The sequence below is a fragment of the Grus americana genome, chromosome 3 (genome assembly GCF_028858705.1).
Source record: "Grus americana isolate bGruAme1 chromosome 3, bGruAme1.mat, whole genome shotgun sequence".
Taxonomy (NCBI): Eukaryota; Metazoa; Chordata; class Aves; order Gruiformes; family Gruidae; genus Grus; species Grus americana.
Window position 1 is genome coordinate 58,304,895 of NC_072854.1, and position 23,974 is coordinate 58,328,868.

Genomic DNA, 23,974 nt, shown 5'->3' on the forward strand with positions numbered 1-23,974 from the left:
ACCAAATAAGTCGTGCCCATGTATCCCACCTAAATTCAGAACTGCAGATGAAGGAGAAGCTTTAAGAGCTCTGTTCTCACTGGGCGGTCCCAGAAAACTGTTGTCATGAGTGCTATAGTACTGCCACAAGCTTTTGTCACAGAAGGTTATAGATATTTTTGGTGAAAAACATCAAGCCAGCATAGCCACTTTATAACTTTTGAAAGCAGGACCATGTCCAGAGCATAAGTGGTATATACAGGATGTATTCTGGAGAATGTAAGACAATATATAATATATGGAGTGTACAGCATAGTGAGAACCACAAGTGCTGAGGGCCAAACATGAGAACCTGAAATTTTATTTCATTTTCAAAACAAACATAAATATTTGGTTAAAGACATTTCATAAAATACTGAGAATACATTTGCAATGGTAGGCAAGACAGAAAAGGAAAAGTTTAAATACTTTGAAAAAACACTTAATAGCAAGGAAAAAAAGAATTCCTCCCCTCAAAAGGAAGTTCTACACCCAATGACCCAGTACCATGCTGCCAGTTACTTACTGCTATACATAGGAAAATAAGTCTACAAATTTCCTCAGAGGCCATCAGCATAAGCCCAGAAGAATGAATGTTAATTACTCATCCTAAAAATATTAATTATTTTTAGTAAAAGTAATTTTCATGAAGTCTCAAGAACTACAGCCTTGGGAAATTGAGTCCTACTTTTATATATGTGTATAAACACACAGAGATATTATATATAGAGATAAATATACATAGCTGGTACAGACAGCACAGCCTGCTTTAGCTCTGTTGTATTGCTAAAAGTATCCAGTCAGGTTTTAAATTCACTATAGAACTGCTTCAGTGATTGTGCGTAGTAATGAATTCTGCAATTTGCATAGCCTAGTACTTTCTTTTGCTCAAGTTTTATGTAAGCTTGTGCCCTTTGATTAAAGGAAAGACAGGAAGGGAAGAAAGAAGGAACTGAGGGAAAATAAGGAAGGATGGAAATTCTCAGGCAATACTTTACAAAATTTTACAAACTGGGAAAAAATGAATTCATTGATACGATAGTCACCGCAACTTCTTTTTTTGGTGTGAATAAAAAAGCCCCTGTAAATTCAAGCATTACCAAAACTGTGGCAGTCAATTACATTTATTGTTTGAAAATACAAGTGCCTGCCCTGGATCTCAGCTGTGGAATTTAAAAATGAGGCCCGAGTAAAAGGAACACCTGTAAACACACCTATTCAAACTAAACCCTCCAGTAGTTCTAACAAAGAAGAAAAAAATTACAAGCTTTGCTGCATTCCCAGAGGTAAGCAAATCCAGGCTCTGGTGGACAACAGTGGATAGAGCTTTCAAAAACTGAGGACCCCTCACAGAGAATGAATGCCCTGCCAGCTGTTTCCCCATACTTCACTGCAGACCTCAAATGTGTGAATCTATGTGGAGTTTGACTTGGTGGTGTATCACAAGGAGAAAAGGAATCTTTTAAGCAATTAGACTCAGTTCCATACAACTGTGCTCAAACACAATGAAGTTCTCGTAAACCAAATGGTTCGGTGAGAAAAGGGTTTATCTCTGTAGGATAATTTATTTTAATCTGTTATCTTATGCAAACCCGGTAGTGCTGCTATCTTTTTAATATCTTCCATAAGGTTTTATTTAAAGTCTAGACATGCTCTACGCAGAGTGTAAAATGTGTGGATCTAAAATCGCATTTTAAAACAAGAAGGCTTTAGCAACAGAGTCATTCTGGATGCAAATCTGACTCACGGTTTCTCAAAACCTGGGCAACAGCCAGCCTAGGATACATCATGTATGCTGTCAGTCAGCAGCAGAGCAGCCTGTTTAGGAACCACGCGTTCAGCCCTGTACGGGGGTACGAAGCACCCAGGCACCCACCAGCAGTCCACTGAGCAACAAAATGAGCATCCCTTGCTGACCACTTGTTCTCTCACCAGCTCTCTTGGGGAATAAACAAGTGCCATGCAACACAGCATCCTATTTTGTCAGATTGTTGTGGGCTTGTGGGGGTTTAGGGTCATCTTTTTTTGAAAATTCTTCTTCCCTGAGGTCGTTCGAACATGAACCCGTGTGAAGGCTTGGTGGAAAAGGCAATTGGTACATACTAGGAAGTTATGTTTACCTCAGCCCAAAATTTCTTTCTGTCTACTACTATACAATTTCATACTGGTTTAATATGTCTGAGATACACAGAATATGGCAAAGACTTGTTGCAAAGCATACGTATGTCAAGGAGCCATGTGGCAGGGAGCAGCTGGGTGCCCTCCGGGGCTGCCAGGCAGGACCTCACCAGCCAGGGCTGGTTCCACCATCCCAGCCAGAAGCAGGGCAGAATGGGGGGCACCAGGGGCCGGCACGTCTGCCCACTGTTCAGTCAGGACCAGCAGGACCCATGGCCAGGCCACTGAACTACCCTCAGCCCTTAGTCTGGTAGGGCACGGGCAATTCTGTAACTCTTATTTGCCTCACACTTCCCCTCAGCCGAGTAAGATTAGCATTGCTGTCCTGAATTCCCCAGGACCATTTTTTCCCTGCTGTGCTTTAGCATACACATTTCTGAATTATCAGCTGAGCAATATTGCTTGCTCTTGCAATGATGTTGTCTTTCTAGGTTTTTTTATTTAAGCTCCAGCTTCTTGAAGGGCAGGGTTGTAGGAAATTCTGATGCTTATTCATTCATTAGAAGTTTTACACTTTATATTTTCAAAGTAAGCTTTGGGAGCATAAAGTCTAGAGACTCAAATAAGAGAAGCTAAGTAAACATATTGTCTGAAAGAAATAATTCCTCTATATGACTTTCCTGCTGGGGTAACTACAGCCTGACATTGTCCAAAGTCGTTCACACTGACTTTCAGGTCAGCTTGGGTCTGGAAGAAATACAGCATTTTCAAGGTGAAGAGCCCCCAAGCCAGCAGATGTTGCTGGTTGTCACACAGAGAGCCTGGAGTGCCTCCGTTTCCAGCCTTCGCAGGGCAGGGCAGGGCAGGGCAGGCTCCCCGTGTGCCTTTCTGGGAGGCTCAGCTCCCCCCCAGAGCGCACACGTACTTCAGTGCCACGCAGGGCCCTCCAAAGCAGGGCTGGCCCCTGTCCCGTGTCCTCCACACCCCGCACTCTGGGAGGGCTGGAGGGCAGCTGAGCTCAAGCATGGAGCTGCTCCGGGTCCTACGGGGCCCGCGTGAGCCTGAGCTAATGAGCTCACTGGGGTTGAGGTGACAGCACGCAGACACCCCTGGTATCCCCCACTATCACGTCCCCACTTGCAGACCTCCTCCTCCTCTTACTCTCGTTAGCCCAGCCCCATGCCCTCTCAAGCAGAGCAGCTCGCTAACTTCTGATTAACACTCTAGACTAAGTTCAGGATGGAAACTGCACAGTGCCTGTTAAGTTACTCAGTTGCTGCAGAATCAGCTCCATGACATCTGCCCTATGTGACGATGTAACTGATGATGTCAAGGTCTGGAGATACTGTCTTCAACCAGAGGCACTGGCATAGTGGCAGACTCAAAGCAGAACGCACAGACGTTCCTCCAATCCCCTTAACGGCAAGTACCCGAGCAATCAGATAGCCTTTGGGACCTATGTAGATCCACCCGGTTTTAATTGTTTAAATTATTTTTGTGAATATCACTGTTATCGCCCGTTTTTTTAGTGCGTAGCTCTTACAGTGGCGCTGCTTCTGCTCGCCACGATTCGTTTTCTTTGGGGATGGTTTTTAATTGGATGCTCACAGTTCGTGCAGAAGGCGTTTGTCTCGGAGCATAAAGGCGTTATGAAATTTAAACCGGCGTTTCCTTCCCAGCGGCCCCTCTTACTTCTCTCCCCGTGCGTTCCAGCAGAAGACGACTTCAGAGGAGCGGTGGTAAACGCTGCCCTCGCAGAAGGAGGACAGAAGGGCGCGGGGGGGGGTGTGGGCGCAGCCCGGCCCCAGGTACCGGCACACGGCGGAGGGGACGACCCGGGGCGGGGGGAGCCGCGCGGGGCCGCGGGCGGGCCGTGGCGTGCGGGCAGGCACGCGGTGTTTACGGTTGAATGAGGGGCGAGGCCAAGGAGCGCTGCGTCAGAGCGGGGTGGAGGCAGGCGGCGGGCGGGCAGGGACGGGGGGAGGCGGGCGCGCCCGGCGGGGCGGTCGCCGTAGGCAGGGGGCGGTGACGCGCGGGGCGGGGCGGGCCGGGGCGGCTGCGAGGCGCGGCCGGGCGCGCTGCCCCGCGGTACCAGGGGCTGCTGCCCGCGTCCTGCCCGGCATGGGGGTCGGGCTCCGGCCGAGAGCCCGCGGGCGGCGCTGAGCTGAGCTGAGCGGTACCCGCCGCTGCCGCCGCTCCCTCCCCCCGCGCCCGCAGCCCCGCAGGGAGGAGGCCGGGCGGCGGCGGCCGGCGCCCGCGGGCGGGCGGCGCGGGGCTCGGCGCGGCGGGCCGTGGCGCGCGGGGCTCGGGACCCGGAAGCAGAAGCGGGGCCGGGAGGCGGCTGGATGGGAAGGAGCGGCGGCGGCGGCGGGCGGCGATGGGGGAGCAGCAGAGCTCGCTGAGCGCCCCGCGGGCGGCCGCCGCCGCCGCGCCGTCGAGTCCGGCCGGGGGGTCGCGGGAGTCCGGCCCGGACGAGCCGCCTCCGCCGCGAGAGGCGGCTCCGGGCGGCGGGGCGGCCGGGCCGGGGCGAAGCGGGGAGCCGCCGCCGCCCGCCGCCAGCCCTGAGCGGCGAGGGACCGAAGAGGAGGAGGAGGCGGAGGCGGCAGCCGGGCCGGAGCAGCCGCCGGCCGCGGGGGAGTCGGCGGCCCTGGCGGAGGAGGGGCCGGAGCTGGAGGGGGGCAACGGCCGCCGCCGGCCCCCCCGGCGGCACGTGTACTGCACCGTCTACTGCGTGGAGAACGACCGGCCGGCGGCGGCCCCCGCCTCCCCCCGCGGCGGCCCGGGCGTGGGGCAGCCCCTGGCGCGGCGCGGGGTGGAGGCGGGCGGCGACCCGCTGTCGGCGGGCGGCAGCATCGAGGTGGTGGACTTGTACCTGCTGCCCGAGCCCTTCTCCGGGCTGATCGCGGGGGAGTTCGGGCCGCTGTTGGTGCTGAGCTGTCGCGTGTGCCTGGAGGAGAAGCCCATCAAGCCTCTGTCCTGCTGCAAGAAGGCGGTGTGCGAGGAGTGCCTCAAGCGGTACCTCAGCTCCCAGGTACGGCCCGGCAGGCGCTGCGGGGTGGGGAGGAGGGGGGCGGAACTGTTAAACCATGCAGTCGCTGCCCCGGCCCACCGTGCTGCCGCTGCCCGTTGGGCGTGAGGCGCCGGCAGCGCGCGTCGCGGGCTTGAGCATCGCTCCGGGTCCGAGTCCGCGGGTTGCGCACCTGGCGAGGGGGCCTGGGGCGGGGCGGCGTGGGGTGGGCTGGCGTAGGGACATTTCCCGTCCCGTACGGAACACGTTTGGCAGCCGCCTGCGTGTGAGCTGCTAATTTAATTGCCATTTGTACCCGAGGTGTTTGCGCGTTGTTACGCAGCCTGTCGGGTTGGTCACTTTTACCTTTTCAGGCTCTTCCCATCTTTTAAAGGATTTTCTCTTTGAATTCTCAAACTCCTACTGTTACGTGGCCGGCACCAGCTTCCTTTAAAGAGAAGTGCAAAGAATGATAAGGAACAGAGTTTGGGAGCGTTAGCGGCCGCCTGTGAGGCAACTCTTGGAGTTGGGGGCTGGGGATTTTGGCCGCCGTCCCGCAGCCCCCCGCACCACTGGGCGCCTGTGCCGCCGCTGCTGCCGCCGGTGGGGGTTCGGCGCGCCCTTGGTGCGGCCGCTCGGCCTGTTCCTCTCAGAATACATCGCGTCTCGTATTATGTAAGATTAAAATGGGGGGAGGACGTGTCCGTGACTGTTTGTGAAGAATCACAGCTACAACAGTAGACAAGAACTTCTTTGGAGGGGGAAAAACAAAACACAGCAACTTTTCCATCCTGGGCAGATCGCTACTCATGTATAGGGTGCTTATATCTTCATCACAGTTTTGTCAGAACTGCTGTTTCAAACCGAAATCAGCAGCTTGAAAGCAAAGCTCTGTCTTCACTGGTGTTTTTAGTAGCTGGTTTAGCATCGCAAAACACTTGTGCATTGTTCCTGCCCCTAGTGTAGGCATGCCCTAAACCCAAAGAGCATGGGAGAAGTATGGGTATGTGGGAAAACCAAAACCAAATAAACCCTTTGCTTACCACCTTTATGTTTTTATTCAACAGAAACTTTTGGGATGTGCTCAGTGGAGACATGCTGGTTTGGTGGTAGAATGAATTTTTACACCTGTTGAGGCTGGGAGCCGTGCTGGGGCAGTATGTGCTCCTGCTGGGCTGCGTGCATAGGATGGGATGGATGGCTACAGATACCCCTGTGCACTATAAATAGTTGTCGGGCTGTTCTGACCGGGGAACATTTTGCTGCTTGGAAATTGCATGTGCTGGCTGAAGTGAAGCACGTGCTCTTCTCTAGGCATTGGTAGCCTACATAGCATTTACTAGTGCTGGTAGTGTTTGTTCTGGCCACTAGTAAACTCACCAGCATTTTTATGGATCATCTTTGTTATGTTTAGGTAACAGGGAAGGGCTTAACGTGGGAACTGATGGGCGGGAGAAGAAGAGTTGTGTTTTGTATGTCTCCTGTAACACTGAAACTCAGGAGCATTTAATAAGCCTTCTCAAGACTTTGTGCACAGAGCCCAGAATGGTTTGGTTTGTAGTTAAGTGGTGGAGTGGAAACTCTCAGTACATTTTTAAAGTATTTTGCTGGTGCATGTTTGTGCCACCTTTGTATATGCCGCTGAGGTCATGTGTCTGAATATCGCCTTGCTTTTAAGGTGGAAATTGCAAAGTGGTATGATGTTAGGGTGGTCTTCTCTAGCTTCTGCAGGTACCTGCAGCTTACAGTGACCTAATGGAAGTCATGTGATCCAGTAGCTAAAGCCATATGAAAGAACTCTTCTGCCTGGTTTAGGCTGGACTCTTGAAGGATGATCCAGCAGCTTGGTAGCTGAAACCGCTGGCTGGCCTGGCGACCAGGTATATGCCCCATGAAGTGGGTTTAGCATTGGCCAGCTGTTGGATGCATATGCAGGGATGCCCTCTTCAAGGAAGCTGCTACTATTGCTGGGCACTCAGCAAAGCTTATCCCAGCAGCTATTAGGTCTACTTGGCAGGTAGCCATATGGGTACTTACTCCTGTACATAAAAGATGGGGCAGGGATACAGATGCAGAGGAGGGGATGTCTGCGGCAGGGATACTGATCTTGAGGAGAGAGATTCACAGAGCACTTCTGTGGGCATGTTGTTACAGATGCTGTTATGACCAGGCAGAATTTTAGTTGCTTGATAAATTTGTTCAGGGAAAAATGAAACAAAATACTCTCAAATAAGTCCAGTGTGTTCTTCCCCTATCTTCTTTTTTTTGAAAAGAACAAGAAGTGATATATCTTTCCTTTGTGCTGTGGAAGGACCCTGTGACTCATCCTGAGGAGAAAGAAAAGGCTTCTCCATGTCAGTTAAATTAGAGGAGTTTCTGGGAAGGATGAGTGGAAGGGCAGTGTAGGATAGAAATAAAGTAGCCTTTCATCTTTGAGACTTAGCACTTCGTGTAGCAACGAAAAAATAAATAAATTACCAAATGTTCAAAAGGAGTAAATGTTGAAAAGCTGTTTCTGTTTGAAAATTTTAACAGATTTTCAGTTTGGATACAGTCACCTTGATTTAGGAATGTACCTGAAATTGAAAACAAACAAAACAATTGAAACCCAAAACCCCAAGCAGGAATATGCATTGTTGAGATCTGGTTTCCTTGTCAGAGAAGTAGCAATCTGTGCTCTTTTTTTGAGAGGACACTGGCTGACTCTAAGTCTCTAGAGGAGTGGTCTTTCATGCTGAAAATGTGCAGTATGTTGGCAGAAGTATAATGCTTAAAATAGTTCACGTTGCTTTTAATGTCTGTGTGTGTCTTCCCACTGAAGAAAGCTGGATTCTTGATGGTGGTTTCATTGTGATTTCTGAAATGATGCTTAATGGAGTAGTAAAGTAAAAACCCTGTTAATGCACTCTACCCTCTTCTGTGCAAACATATAACAGCATCAAAACTTCTGCCTTTGAGCCCTTTATAGATTAGAAAATCAACTGAAGTTTTAGGCATTGTTGAAAAGAAGATTATCCAGATGAAAATACTCCAACTGCAGAGTTCACTTGTAGTGTTACTGGCATGCTGGAAAATGAGGGTAATTGATTTAGGAATGTCGCATTGGAAGGTCCTTAGAGGTCAAATCCAGTCTCTCTTATCACCGGCACCTTGCTGCATAATCCCTTTCAAAGATTTAATGGCTGGTGCAGAAGCTTAGCAGGCAAGCCTGGAGCACCCAGGCTGATCTGGAGCCTGACTTTTGGTAAATTGCATAACTTTACCTCTGCCTCAATTTAGCTATTCTTTCTACTGGCCTAATACTCGCAGATCCCTCAGGGCTTTCCGGGGTCTGACTACAACCAGTTTATCTACCATTCACAGAAACATTTCTATGACTTTATTCTGTTGGCCTGAGAGAAATTGAGGGAGGGGTAGGTATGGGTGATGGGTTAGCATGAAAGAGGTTGTGGTTTGTGCACCTCAGGAGCTGGTGTGGGTCCTACAGAGCATGGGTCAGGTCCCAGTGAGCTCCGTCTCCAGGAATTGATGCAGCCCAAAGCTGTTCTTTGTTGTTAAGCTTAATCATGAACATAAAATGGATGAGGCTGAGGAGTGTGAACGTTTTAAATGTCAGTGCTTTTCCAGGACTGTGGTGCTCATGGAGGCCATCTCCATGGACTCTCAGGTATGTGCTGAGAGAGGTTGGGGTCAGAGAGGTGGAAGAACCATTTCCCCTTCGTCTGGGAGCTGTGGCCTCCTGCACTCATGCATCCAGCATACAAACTGGGAAGGTGTGGCGGGGGGGAGAACTGAGGCACTCGATCTCACGGTATAATACTGCATTCACATCACCTTCACTTCTCATCTTCCTCTCTATTAACATGGCACCAAACCCGGGTTATTCCAGAAGCTGTGTGCACGCGCAGGTTTGCTAAATGAGTGATTCACTTCCTAACCTCTCCTGGCTGCTTGTACGTCTGAGTCAGAGGGAGTATTTGCGCCTGGTTTTGCTTTTTGTCCATTTGTGTGTGGGGGGGGTAGGGTTTGTTAGGAAATTTTCTTTAAAAATAAACAACTAGGTATGGGAAGAATTTTGACCTCAGAAGCGAGGGAGAAGACCTAAAGTTTAATTAGGTTTTTATATTTTCCTGGACTGGTAAAGAGGCTAAGGTTTGTATGTGTTTTTTCATCTCCCTAATCTGTAAACCTGACAAGTGCTATTCAGACAACAGTCTCCTCACTTTTTAGCAAGTATTGACTAAACTAACATTTGCTGTTTCCTAACATCTATAAGGTACAATATGTTCTCTAATAAATATTTGAAGCTATGTATTTGTTTCACTTTTCCTGAAAAGTGACTGTAAAAGTTTTATAGAAGCCCTGGTGATTTGACCACTTGCTTTTTCTCCATGCAAATTATAAACTTGATAATCCAGTTTTGATCTCTTGCTCATTAGTGATGCTTTATTTTGTAAATCTTGTAATTCTCTTGGAGCAGTCATTCTTATATTAAAGGACTTTGAGTGAGTTAATTTAAACAGCATACTATATTCTGGATCAGATATTATGGTGCTTTAATTATAGGAACTCTAATGAGATTAGTGGCTGTGAGTAAATCGGAAGGGATTGTTGGGGTCAGGGAGGGGCTGCACCCAACAGTGTTTTGTGCATGGATAGTTTTGGTGGGACTAAAATCCTGAGCATGAGTTGTGGGGATTGTCTTTCCTCTGCCCAGGACCTGTTACCAATCTTCCTCTCTCCATGACGTGAGAGCTTGTTTTCGATCCCTTTTCTATGCATGATCTCTTTCTGAAAGACCTGGTGAAAAAAGCAGCAGACTGCTACAGTCAGGATTTTTGAGGGGGATGTGTTTATAAAGCCACATATTGAAGAGGAGAATTTAGGACCAGGCTGTATTGCCTAAAACTAGTACCAGCTTGGAGCCGGAGGGACTTAACACCTGTGTGCTTCTTCAGGTGTCTGATTGTATCATGTAAATGATAGACCTTCAAAGCTGTAGTCTGGTTGCGGATGAAAACCAGCCGGCAGAAATGTAGGCACCAAATGCTGAATCATCTGATGGTTAATGAGCTGCTTGTGCCCTGAGTCAAACCAGAGCTCAGAAGGGCCACTGTCATTCAGTGGGGGAGAAGCTCTGTGTTTGCAAGGGTTGTTAATCAAAAAACGTGCTCTAATGCTAGCTAGTAAGTTGGTAGGAGGGCTGCAGACTGGCTACCAGGAGTTGATGGCAGGGTGAGCGACTACCCTCCAGCTGACATTGCAAGAACACAGAAGTTTCCAAAGGAGGAAGAGAGGCGCAGGAGAGGAAGACAATATATTATCTGCTAGATTACAGGCCATCTAAACCAAACCAGCCACTTCAGCCACTGTAAGGTGGCTATGTTCCTGAATAGGAGGTGGTGGCGGCAGGTAGACCTGGTCCATCAGCTGTGAGCAGCCTGTAAGTTGCAGGAGCACCTAAACTTCTTCACTGTCATTTTCAGCAAACAGCTTGTGTTCTCCTGACATGTTGTATGCAGTGCCGGTGTTGAAATGCTGCTCCATAGCCAGCTGCCCAAGGGTTACTCTCACAGTTCAGGATGACACCCAAGTACCTTTAAGGTTGTAAGCATTAGTCTTTAAAGTTGACTAGGTGTATAGCTGGCTTTCAGTCCCTCTTGCATTGGTCTTTGGGCCAAAACTTAAGTTTGGAACAAAGTTTTCCAAAATCAAGCGTTGCTGGAAATATCTTTAAGTTCTTTTTAAAGAAAACTAGTTTTGAGCAATGTTCTTGAATTATAATACTGCCTAGTTGTCCTATTGTGTGTAGGCCTAGCTACTCTGTCAACATACCACCACTGTGTGGTATGTTTGTTCCCTGTGTAGAAGTAGCTGCAAGCTTACTCTACATGGATAGCTATGATTTCCTCTTGTTTGGATAAGTCTTTGCTGGATGTGGAGCTGGAATATGTGGACATCGTTTCTTAGCCATGCTGTTATGGAGGTAAGGGGAGAAAGAGTGGCTGTTCTTCTTACAGCTAAGAAGACTTCCATTAAAACATTGACCTGTAGGGTCAGAGATGTTGGGAATAGAAAAGATGTTGTCACCTTTAAACAGCTGCAGGGAGGGTTTTGCTAATGGGGGAAAGCCTGAATTCCTGGGGTGAGGGTAAGTGATGTCATGAAATTGTTGATGTTGGTAGGAAGGGGTGAGGGCAAATGGTGAGTCCTACAGGGGTGCCATGAATTTGTTTGTGCTGGTAGTAAAGTTGATTTTGAAGGGTAAAAACTTCCTATGGATGTGAAATTGCAGTGGGAGATGGAGAAGCGGTTTTGGTTTAGGTTGGGTTGAAATCTAATTTTGAAAATGCAGAATTTTTGTGAAGCAGAAGCCCTGCTTGTTGGCTGCCTCCCATAGCCAGTGTGCTGCACCTCACTGGTCTGGTGGTGGTGTTGGTATTGGGGACCACAGACAGGCTGAGCCATGAGGAGATTATCTGCTGGTTACCTTCCCTCCCACTGCTCCCACCAGCTATTCCCAGGAACTACCAGGCACAGGTGTGGACTCAATCCAGGATTTTAAAATTAATTTAGTTGAAAACTGAACTGTTGGGTTTCAGTGGCCCAAACAAAGAGAAATTAAGGAGTTAAATGGGGGTTGGAAAGGCCTTCAGCTCACCTCTGCCCCATTCCTCCATCCAGAACAACTGTTCTTCCAACTGCTCTGGGGCCTCTTGGCCCTTCATTCATCTCTTCCTTTTGTACGAATATCTTGCTTCCTGCTGTCTAAACTAGCCAGGCTCGAGGAAAGTAGGTATGTTACATGGCCAGGATGTAAGTCAATATAACAGCATTCCTGTTGAATAGCCAGTTCTTAAATGTATGTTTTTTCTGCTATGACACATATACATTTATTGTATAGGTAAATAAGTCTTGTGAGAGCAGGTGCTTAATGTAAGTGAAATAGGAAAAAATTAGGATAAAAATGAATTCAAGACTTTACTCCTAGAGAAGAAAACTTTACAGATTTCAGTGCAGAAGGTCAGATGCTTAATGGTAGTTTAAGCCAGTTTTGGAACTGAAATGGCTTAGAGTCCACATTTACCTTAGTAGCTACCTCACTGCTTCAATTTAAGATCAGTGTATATTTTCATTGACAAGCTTATTGGGATGTATGGTTGCTCCTGTTTATTTACTTAATTGTGAGATAGGCTGTGCACTTCCTAGATTACAATTTCATGAAAAGATAACTTTCTAAAGCTATCCCACTTCCTTTTCCTTACAAGCTTGCTAGTAGACTGTGTAGGGCGGTTATAAGATGGCAAATGTCTCTCTTATAAAGAATATCACATTGAAATAATAAAAGTATCTTCATCCTTCCACAGTTTCCTTTCCCCAGTGGTGTTTTTAAGAACAGTACAGACTATATTGGATATTGTAGTGGAAAATATAAGGGGCAAAGTTTAACTTTCTCAAGCCTAGTCAGTGCTGATGCCATTGTGTCTTGTTTTCTATCACTGACACGATACAAATGGCAGCAAAGGCAGGTACCTCTAGTTTAATTGGTTTGGCTCCATGATCTCATACGAGTGGTGGTGTATCAGCTCAGGGGTGTAGGATGGGGATCTGAAGGACTCTGTCCCTTTAGCTTGTAGGAAAGGGAAGTCCTATCCAAACTGTTTCAGCTGTGATGTGGCTCTGTGGGGTTGCTCACACAATAGGAGGAAGGAAGAAGAGCGAGAAGAAGATTGCCAGGATGGGAAGGGCTTGGTGATGTTGTAAGAACTGGTTTGCCCCAGAAGGTGGGCTTGTTCAGGATAAGCTTTTATAAAACAAAAGGGAATTGTGTAGGCTGGTGGCCTCCATATATAAGGTGGATCTTTGGCCTCTGTTTAAATCTGCAGCTGAATAGTGGCTGGTTATTCTGGTAAATGATGGTGAGAAAGTGAAATGGTTCTATCTCATTCTCTTGTTTCCTGTTGAATGGAGGAGGGCAAGGAATAAATCTAACCTCAAAAAACAAGCAATGCCTCCTCCTTGCTGCCCCCCCCCCCCCCCCCCCCCCAATTTTAAATACAATTTAAAGTATGTAACTTTAGTACAGGACTTCCAGGAAAATAATGGGGTAGTGCTTTATTGGATGGCTGGAAGACTTTTATACCCTATAGGCAGCAGAGAGGGGTGGAGTAGGTAGGCGCAGTGTGCCATCAGTGCCACGACTACAGAGGTGCTGTGAGAATTGCTGCTTTCCTGAACCGGGAAAAAGTAGTACATCACTATTGTCAGTACTATCACTGCTGTATGGGGGCAAAGAAATGGTGGAGGAGGGCTTCTTAGCACTTTAGGCTGGTTTGATGTTGCTTGCTGTGTGAGTGCACTTTGGGGAGAGGACACCTTGTGCCCTTCCATTCCAATGCACCTGTGCAGTGCCAGGTATAATTTGTCTCCTTAGAAGTAGTCCCTTAGAGGCCTTACGGAAGCAAGTGTGTAAACTGCTCAGTGCTTTTTCAAGTGCATGTGCAGCTCAGTTGTGCAGTAGCTTGGAAACTCTGCTTAGTTAACTTTATGGTATTAGTGTGCAGCTTAAAAAGGGGAAAGAATGTGCATCTTCAAAGTTTTTTGGAATAGACGGATCCACAAAAGACCAAACATGCCCCATATAGCACTTAGACGCCAAGTGTTGCATACCAACTGAAAAAAATGTAGATATTGGGACCCCAGGGAGAATTATGGTGGCGGTAGCATATTTTATTGAGGTAAACTAATCCTACTTAGAGTAAGGCTAGAAAATCAGTTATGAAACCGGAGTTCTGTCTAAATGTTGTTGCTGTTAGAGACTTACCAGTATTGATGTATGTACATGGCTGTCTGAACCTCAAGGCTGAAGTGAAATACATTATTAAAATCTGAGTATCTCAAAGTATGCACCTATCTGTGGTCTCCATTTTCCTTACATATGGACAGTGGAAATCAAGCAGCCTTAGAAATCTTCACCCATTTGTGTAGTGGAAAGTAGACTCAGACTTGCTTCTGTTGTATTTCTCAGTAACACTTGAGCAGTTTTCAAACTTCTGAAGATGCCCATTCTTTAAAGGCATTATCTAGAGTTGTAACTTCATTTTAAATTACTGGCAGCTTCCCAGTCTCTAAGATTTAAACCTTTTTTGTAGTGAGCTGTGACTACTACTGATGGACATTACTGAGTGCTTTTGCCTCAGTAGGCATTTCGTGTGAAGGCTTGTTTTGCTGTTCTTTTTGTGAGGGTAACTCAGCAAGTCCTGCCCAAAGTATGCCAGAGTGTAATGCTTCATGAGGACATTACCTAAGCCAATGCAGGTGGAGACATAGCTAGACAATGACTGCCACTAAATTAAGGCTCTAAAATGAGTTCTAGGTATCATTCTTTTTCTTTCTATATCAATAAGAGCAGACCTCTTATCTAGAGCTGAAGGTTTACAGTCATTTTAACTAGCAGCGCTGCTCACCCTTCCTTCAACTTGGTCTTTACTGTTTCTGCATCATCTGACACACCTGCAGAAAAACCGATCTGGGTTAAAATTAACCTTTTTACAACCATTCTTACTTTTTTTTTGGTCTTACCCAGTTCTTAATTGTCTCACGCACAGTGTGCAAATGTTTATTCCACCACAACATGGTACCAAATAAAGTGTCCATGGCTAAGCAGGTCCATTTATTTTGGCAGCTGTGACAGCCTGTCAGAACAAAATGATTGAAAAGGCAGCACGAGGGAAGAGGAAAGAATGTGTCCAAGGTGCCTGCACGTGGAGGTTTTTATTGGAGCTTGATGAAATCAAACCTGCAATTTGGTCCTGTTGCTGCATCATTTCCTCTTTCACAATCCAGACGGAAGTCATGGCTTGTCCAGCACTCAAAGGTGTGCCTGCACCCACAGCTCTAGGACAGGCATGGTGGCATGGTCCAGACCGTTTCTCTGAGCCACTCACAGCACTGAGGGTCTCGGTCCAGCTAGGGCTGGTACCCATCAGTCCTGTCTCTGCTGCCTATGGTGTTAAATAAGAAACTTTAAACAAGCTCGAATTTTAAAGCAGCTCCAACTGTTTTATAACATAAACCAGATTATTCCTAAGGTAGTTTTATAAGTGAAGTTTTTCACGTGAACAGTATTGCAAATGGGATACCTTTTTTTTTGATATTGCTTGTTTCAACAGTTTTAGTTTGCTGCAGCCAAGCATGATCATTATTTTCTTGAGAGAAATTTTTCCTGCACCAAAGAGCTCTCAAAGGAAGTTTCTTGTTGCTATTCACCTGTTTGAATAACAAGTGAGAAGATGCAGAGCTCAAAATGATGGAAGGATTTTTGAGGTTTTGTGTGGGTTTGGTTGTTGGGTGTTTTTTTCTTGTGGTGGTGTTTTTGTCTGTTGGTTTGTTTTTTGGGTTTTTTTTTTTTGCAAAGACAAAATTTCTGAAGGCTGTCATTAAATGCCATATTATTTAAAAATGGACAACAGAACAAGGTATACCACTGTCATGAAGAACTGGTATGCATCATCTTGAAATCTTGGCTTAAGAAACTGCTGGAGAAGGTACTTTTTGAGCTTGGTCATACAGTCAATTGGTACAAGTACTCAAAAACCCACCCAACAAACTCCTTTTGAAGAAGGCAACCAAACTTACTATTCCAATATATTCTTTTACACTCTAATTGACTTTTTATGTTTCTGTAGGTGTACTGCTTAGATTTTTGACCCATACTAATTTTAAGCCATTTTTTACAACAAATATGGACTTCTTTTTTATTAAGCTGTATGTAATCCACAATTCTAGCATGTGCTCTGAATGGGCTGTAGCTACAGCTTTCACAAGCTAGAAGCATGTTTCTTGGTGAGAAGCATTGAGTTGTTTGTTTGGGGGGAAGGGGATAAGATAAGGAGAGGGTCCCCTCTCCTAGCCTCACTAATGAACTAGCACCAGAAGGTAAGTTTTCTGATACTGGCTTACCCTGCAGCTTCTGTATCTGATTTAGGAGAATCTTTATGCTGAAAGGAAAGCAAGAGGTTATTTGCTGATTTTTCACATGATGATTTTCATTTTTCAAGTAGAAGCCCACCTGACCATTGGAACGTTAGCAGGAGACAGCAAATCTGGGTTAGTGATGACAGCTGATGCAAGAGGCTAACTGATATTTGAGGATGTGGTAAGGAGAGGAGAGCAATGAGGCCACTGTATGTGGGGAGAGTTTATTTGGAATCTTGGGCACCAGTGTTTAAGAAAAATGGCAGCAACTGAGAAGGACTGCAAGGAGAAAAGTGCTGTTGCACAGATGCAGAACTGTTTCTTTTAGCATAATGAGAACTGGGAGGAGAAACGACTGCTCTCTCTAAATGCATGAGAGGGTAGGCACTTCTAAAGAAGGTTTAGCACAACATAAACTACAGAAATTGCAGTAAATTAAATTAGGCTAGAAATCAGTGTGAGCCTGCATATATGGGAGGGAAGGGGCGGATCTGGGAGATCCCCTCCAGTCTCTGTGAATTTGGGAAGAAGGGCGCAGTATCTGAGCGGTTCTCAAAGCCAGCACCTTCGATGCCAGCGAAGAGGACTCGCTATGTGGCATCGTTATGCCCTGAATTTTGCTCAGTTGGATGGGAAGGCCGCCTGTGCTTCTGAGGATGTGCTCTGTTGAGGAGAAGCTTGAGTCCCAAGGAGGAAATGATGGAAGAGTTTTATTGTCTGACATTGTCTTTTTTTAACTATTGAACACAGCAAGCAATGCACTTCAAACCATGCTTTGTGTCCAGCATTGTTGGTCTGTAAAAGATTCTGAAGTCATATTTCACACTGGTTTGGGGAGAAATAGCTTTTAAATAAATTTCAGAACCGTGTTTTCAGGATTCTGGTTTTGCTTGGGCTGATCTGGCTGAATTGGAGCACTGGAGCAATTTCCAAGGCAGGTCCCCTCTGTCCATTGGCAGAGAAAGGACTGCATTGCTGTTACCTGACTTTAACTTAGGCTATAGAGGATGCCTTTGAAATAACTCCCCAAGGGAATTCATGCAGGCTGCTGTATAAAGAAACTTAAGAGAGAAAGAACAATTAGCAAAGACCAGTGATTGTTTGTTTTAGTTTCCACAGATTGCTTTTACATGAAAACAATGAACAGATGGTTAAGGTAGCAATGAAAAGCTATGTAACATTGGGAAAAAAAGGGGGGTTTTGCTTGTTTCTGTGGGTTGGTTTGTTTATTTGTTTTGGTGGGGTTTCTTCCTGAAACTACAGTTACCAGCTGGGCAAATGTGTTGTAAATTACTAGAAGGTGGTAGGTCCTTTCATTGAATTTCCTTGTCTTTCTGTTGGTCTTTAGTTCAGCTGTATGCTTCACTTGACAGGTTGCAGCATCTTCATTCAATCTCTTGATGTTCTATTCTAAGTTTTGGGGTTTGGTGGGGTTTTTTTCCTTCCAATTTTTTATAGCAATACCTGACAAATTTTGTGGAAGTACTTTGGCATCATTAAAGTACTTCTGTTGGCTGGCAGGTAGTCTTTTGGTAGCTGGAGGTGGTTGCAAGGTGACTTACTGGGGATTCTGATGAAAACTGTCCTGGCTCTATACCTGGCCTGGTGTACATAGAGAGGGCTTTGCTGCTGAGAAGACTGAGATGCAATAAACATTGAGTTTCTGTATTCATCCCAGAGTATACCTGCAAGCTGCCTAAATGAACTTTTTGAAGCTGTTGTGCTCTTTATAATGGCTGTATGCAGAAGTTAGATCCACAGGGAAAATCAACAAATCTTGCACAGAGGTAGAGGCTGGGTAGCCAAGCACACGTGTCTTACATCTTTAATGACCTGCACGTATTTGCACCTTTGAAGACTGTGTAGGATTAAAGGATATTTTTATTCAGTTCTTGTTAAGTTAGGTCTATAGGTCTATACCAGACTAAACTGGTCTCCTTCAGAACTTTAGGTTCATGTAGTGGTGAGTCCACCAGGGAAGATAAATTTAATGGAAGCACTAATTGATTTAATTTTTGGCTCTGTAATCAGTATTGGGCACTAATCTGACCACAACAAACCTACTTCTGGATTTGAACGAATCTTACACAAACATGAAGACTGATATATGCTGCCACCAACAGGCATTGAAACATTAAAGACATTTGTGAAAGATGTAGGCTTATGATTTTTAATGGATTACTTCGTATATGTAACCTGTGGTGGAAGAACTGATGAGAACTATATCTGGAATACATCAAATGATAGCATATCGTGGGTAATGGCCTATTGAGACACTTGAAAAATCTAGAATTACCACCCAAGGAATATGAAGAGGCAATGAAATTAAGTAATTAGCTGGTTAATACATATTTTGAATGGATTATAAAACCTTTATTTATGGCAGGAAGTTGAGCTTCTTCAAAAGGTATATGCTTATCTAATGAGTGCTGTAAAGATCCTGGAGAGTGACCTCTGTTCTCACCAGCTTCCAACTTTTGCTCTCTTTCTTATTCCCCTTCCTGGATGAGCTTCCTGTCCATGGCCAGGAACTTTTTAAAATGTTATTTCCTTTCCATAGCGATCCTTTTGCTTACAGTATTTGTAGTTGTGCTCTGAAAAGGTAGAGGTTTATGCAACTTAAGACTAACTTGGTCATATTACAGATTATTCATTGATGCCATTAAAGTGAAAGTATTGTATTGGAAGAAATCAAACACTGTTGCTGTGTGATTTTTGGGGGGAAGGAATTGGTTTTTGGCCATGTACTCTTACCTCTTTTGTATCTTTGGAGTGTTTGTCTTGTTTTTCTTCCTGACAATGTGTAATTGACCAGGTGAGAAAGATCTCCTTGCAGGAGGATCTTTGTAATCAGATGTCATATCCTTTTGTCTGTCCAGCTGCTTTTGAGCAAATATGATCCATGTAGCAGATTTCTCTAAGAGCTGGCCACGCTTTGTAGTGGTGGTGTCATGCTCTAGGGTGAAATGAAGGTGTTTAAGCCAAGGCTGAACCCTCATGATACATGAGCTACAGCTGGCTTAAGAAGCTCTTCACCATTTCTTGCTATCCCTGTACACCTCTGGAATGGGGGCTAAACTATGTTCACATCAGTGAAATTACAGCTTATTTTTTTTTCTTCCCCCCCTTACTGCAAGATTGTGGGAAGCATTGTTATTTGTGGCTTGGATGACTTGGGATTTGTCTCTTTCTCAAGTAGCCTATGTTACTGTGTTACTCAACAGCCTGTGGTTTCAGCATGCTGATTTTGAAGATCAAGCTCGATAGCCTTGTGCTTCTATTATGCAGATATTTTTGGTGGTAAAGTGGAGCAGTTGTAAAATTTGGAAGTATAAAATCATAAAAGCTCATTACAAAAAGTTTTTTGAAGAAACCCCTCTCTGAAGTAGCAGAAGAGTTATTGATTTTGTTTTCCCTTTTCTTACCTGTCTCTCAAGCTCTAGAAATGAGGAGAAGAGGTGGAGTAACCACGAGAGTAAGATTGCATTTGTCTGCTTTTCCTCTTTTTTTCCCCTCCTCTTTTTGAACATAATTTGGTTGAGGGTGGGAGTGTGTTGGGAAAAGGAGTTAGTCTTTCTCTGAAGCAATAAGACTTCCTATCCAGAGTATTTCACAGGTGACACCCTTCTGTGTGATGGCATAGGGGACAATGACAGCTTTAATGTTTCAGTTAAACCTGTATACTGTGTTGGATGTAATAAGAGGTGTTTTGATTCCATGTAGGTGTTCAAGTACTTGTGCAGTGACTAATATGGCTGGGCGGGTAGGGCTGCAGTAATGACACCAGAAAGAAAATGGGCTTTATTTAAAAAAGAGCACTTTTTTGCTCTTGTCACTTTCCAATTTAGAGAACACATCACATGACAGTGGGAAATTTGGTGTTGATTTAGCATGCTATTGCTTTGACCACTTATTTGCATTTTAGAAATGGTATTTTGGGAGGGTTAGGATTTAGACAAGTTATCTGCATATATCATATCTTGAGTTGTGCAACAGATACGTTAATTGTGCTAATACTACATGTTGCGAACCCAAGCAAACAAGAAATTGCTTATAGCTTTTTTTTAAACTGGAAAAATACAGAATTAGGGTAGCTGATCAGTATTAGCTGTTCTCTAGTGACCACAGGAGAAAAACCTTGGAATCATGCCTACTTGTAACTCCAGTTTAAACTACCTTAAAAATCAGTTTTGCTTCAACTTATGGGAGAAGGGATGGTGGGTTTCATCTGAAACTAGTGGAAAATTTGTAAAAATCTAAAAGTGCTTTTTTGCTCAAGCTGTAAATTTGGGGGAGCAGAACTTAATTGTTGAAATTTCCTTGAACCTGTAAATATTATATGGAATGACACTGACTACTGTAACAATACAAATATCTATGATGATAATTAAACTTTCATACTGAAGTTCAATTACAGATTATTCCATGGAAGAGGAAACATACATTTTGCATAGCTTCCTTTCTCCTTTCATTTTTCCTTTTTGATTTTTGTTTGGACTCTTGCTATTAGTTTCCTTCTGAACTTGCCTGCCTCAGGAAATTATAATACTCCTGGAATATAGGCAGAATTGTGATGCTCCCATCTTAGTGGCAGTTAAATAAAACCGTCCTAATGTCTTCTCATGGGCTTTTCCCTCCACTTTTTTTTTTTGTTTTTGTTACGCTTTTCTGGTTAGATGTCTTAAGCAGTTTCTGCTGGTTGGTCAGGTTGTCTTTGCTGTACTGCGCTCAAATTTGCGGCTCAATAAGCTTTACTTTCCAAGTGTCTCTTAAAAGCACTTGTGTTGTGCGGTAGTCAGTGTTGCATGTATGCAGTTTGTCTAGTCCTGTGTAGGACATGAATCCGCCACCTTCCATCGTAAGATGTTTATCTGCTGTCACAGCTAAGGTGGAAAATCATTGAAGTCCTGTGGGAATTCAGCAAGTGCATTTTTTTTCTTGAGTAAAAGCATCTTCCATGTTTCCCAGTTGCAATTTATTGTCTGCTCTTAGAATTAAGCAATCCTAACCCAGATTTTAGATTTTCTTGGTTTCTTCCAAATGGAAATGTTCCATACCACTTGAATCTGTGGAGAAAATCCTAGAAAAGAGTTGGATTGGATGCCTCAGAGTACACTTTGGAGAAACCCACTTAGTTTGTTCCTGCCAGTATATAAAAAAAAAACCAAACCAAAAAAAAAACATTTAGGCTATTTCACTAAAAATCTGTAGTGTTTCAGTGACTGAGTGGGGAACTCAACATTGCAGGATATTTGTCTTCATGTTTAGAAATACTATCCACAGGGAATCAAATGATATGTGATGAAAAACTGCAATTAGACGTGCAGATTTTTCATTAGGTAGCCTAACTCACTAGTAATTCTGACAGCATTGAGCTGTCCCAATCTTGTGGGACTTGAGCAAGATTCAGTCTTTGTCCATCCTGGCTATTGTAGACCCCTGTAATATCTTGTGGTGGATCCTGGAGCAGGGTGGCATTTTTCTGGTGCGTATACGTGTTCCTTTCCTGCCATCCAGGAGGAGTGGGCAAACTGAAATGCAGCAAGAACAGCAAGATGGAGGCAGCAGAGGAATTGAGTAGGACAGGAAGCCTTGTTTCTGGATGCAGTGCCACGACGTGGGAGCTGAAGGCAGTCTGCGTGCCCATGGCAATCCTGTAAGGCTTTGGATGTGGAGGATGCAGGCTAATCAGGGCTGGCTTGGCGAAGAAGAGTAAGAACGGTTTGGTGTGGCGAGGCCCTGCGCAGAGGGACCAGAAGAGATGCGGGAAGCAGAGGCAGTAGGGGAGGGGAGAGGAGAGGCAGAGTGTCTGCTGGCAGGGGCAGGCTGGCTGCAGCTGAGGCTGCAGGGATCTGCTTGCTCTCTGCATTTTCTCTGCCTAGTATGAGATCTCAGCCTGGCAAATCTCTCTCTAGCAGCATAAAATAACTGTCTGGTACTGCTAGTGGTTATTCCACAAGTTCAAGTGTCAGGTTTATTTATTCTATATTCGATGATCGACTTCCAGCTTGTTGACAAAGTGCATAGAAGCTGATAACTCCCATACAGCTGTTATGAGTCTAGGAGCCATGAGATGAGAGAGTGTAATGTCATAGTTAAGGTAGGAGAAATGTGCTGTTGTTTTTGGTTTTTCCTGGCAGTATTAGAGCCTTCCAAGGTGATCCTAGCCAAGTCCCCTAATCCAGACTTCTCACAGATGACCACTTCTTGCAGTGACTCAGTTTGTGAAGTCACATTTGGCACTCAAAATCACCAGGAGCTATGCTTTGAGGTAAATCCAGGTGACGTTAGGGAAAAGATGTTCTTACTTGCAAGATGCTCATGTTCTGTAATGAGAAATTAATAACTTTCTTTAGAGGTTTGGTGTGTAGGAATAGCTGAGGATGCACATTAAAAATGCTTTTATGATTTCTGTTTATCATTCTTCCTGTGTGATGAAAGACTGGCTAACCTGTTCTTTCTTACTGATTACAGTTTCGCAATTGAGAAATCAAATGGAACTGTAATTTGCACTTAGTTTTAAGCATAGCCATTTGTACTTTGGAGACTTAGCACTCAAAATGTGCGTAGTTTATGGAAATTAGCGCTGGTATGGGGTTTCTTACTTTTTCCTAGTTTTATTAATGTTTACTATTTTCCTGTTGTATATAATTTTGTCAGACTTCCTCATATATAATAATTTGTTCATTGTGCAAAACTTTGCACAATTGTTCTGCACGTGAAAGCATGAGATGTAACCGATCATTTGGGGGAATCGTTGATCAGTTGGAAGACTCAAGCACTTTCCTATTCCACTTAAACTATATATAAATCTTTTCTTCAGTCTTCTGTAGTTCTTAGCATACTTACATAAAAATATTTGTACTAAACTTGTATTTCAGTAGAGGTTGAAGGTAGGCTTCAGAGACCTCATTATTAAAAATGGCTTTATAATTAGGATACCCTATGCACCAGAATACAATGAAGGATTAATTTTTTCCTTTAATAAAAGATGTTTCATGAAATCTAAATTATTTCATTAAATGTTTTTAAACTTTCTCTTGATACTGCCTTACCATTGCTTGACAGTAAGTGGCTTGTGAATTTAAGTGTAAGCATCCTTTGGCTTTTTCAGATTTGTCATTTTTACCTGAGTGACCCACTTTTAAATGATTATATTTTAATACAAATTTTAACAGATTTTTTTAGTCACTTTTTTTTTCTTGCTGTTCAGGTAAATTACCCTGTTCATGAATGAAGTTTGACAAAAATTAGATTTTAATATGCTCTTTTCAGCTGTTTCAACTATGTCACCTTCAATTTATGTAGGGAATACATAGAGTATGGGAGGGAGGAAAGCCAAAGAGTGGCTTTCAGTTAACCACTGAATTTCAGAGGTGCCATCTTAATGTTAGTATCATTAGTTACTTGGTACTAAAAGTTTAGTAAGCCTGTGTGTAGGAAATAATGGAGTTGCACCGGCACACAGCAGGGCATCTGCTGATTATACTGGGCAGGGAGGAGCACCAGGGACTAGCTTTGGAGAGATGCTTCTCCCATCCCTCCCTATCCAGTTGGGAGTAAGGGGGTGGGAAAGTCCCTGAGCCACCAACGGAAGTGCTGAGGTGTGTTTTAACAAATACTAGAAATCTTAACCATCAGGGAAGGCGTGTTATTGGGGACTGTCAAGCTGTGTTTCTGTCCTGCTAGCACTGCCAGAAATTCTCAGTTTTTATGATACTTCTGGTTCAAAAACTTATAGCATATTGGGGTGGCGGAGGAGAATCAAAAGTAGGCACGCATGGACAGAAATTCCAAAATTGCTGAATTTACTAGGAAATTAACACAGCCATGTTCGCATGTGGTGATGTTTTG

The 23,974-nt window shown here is 44.6% G+C and overlaps 1 protein-coding gene across 3 annotated transcripts in view; it reads left to right on the top strand.

The window, feature by feature from the left end:
* The first annotated feature begins 4,191 nt into the window (after positions 1-4,191).
* The window catches only part of RNF217 (ring finger protein 217), a 69,123-nt gene continuing 49,340 nt past the window's right edge, over positions 4,192-23,974 (top strand). For all 3 annotated transcript variants that reach the window (XM_054821410.1, XM_054821412.1, XM_054821413.1), the window contains exon 1: positions 4,192-5,167. In XM_054821410.1, the coding sequence (XP_054677385.1) occupies positions 4,514-5,167 (654 nt within the window). In that variant the 5' untranslated portion in view covers positions 4,192-4,513. The remainder of the gene's footprint in view (positions 5,168-23,974) is intronic.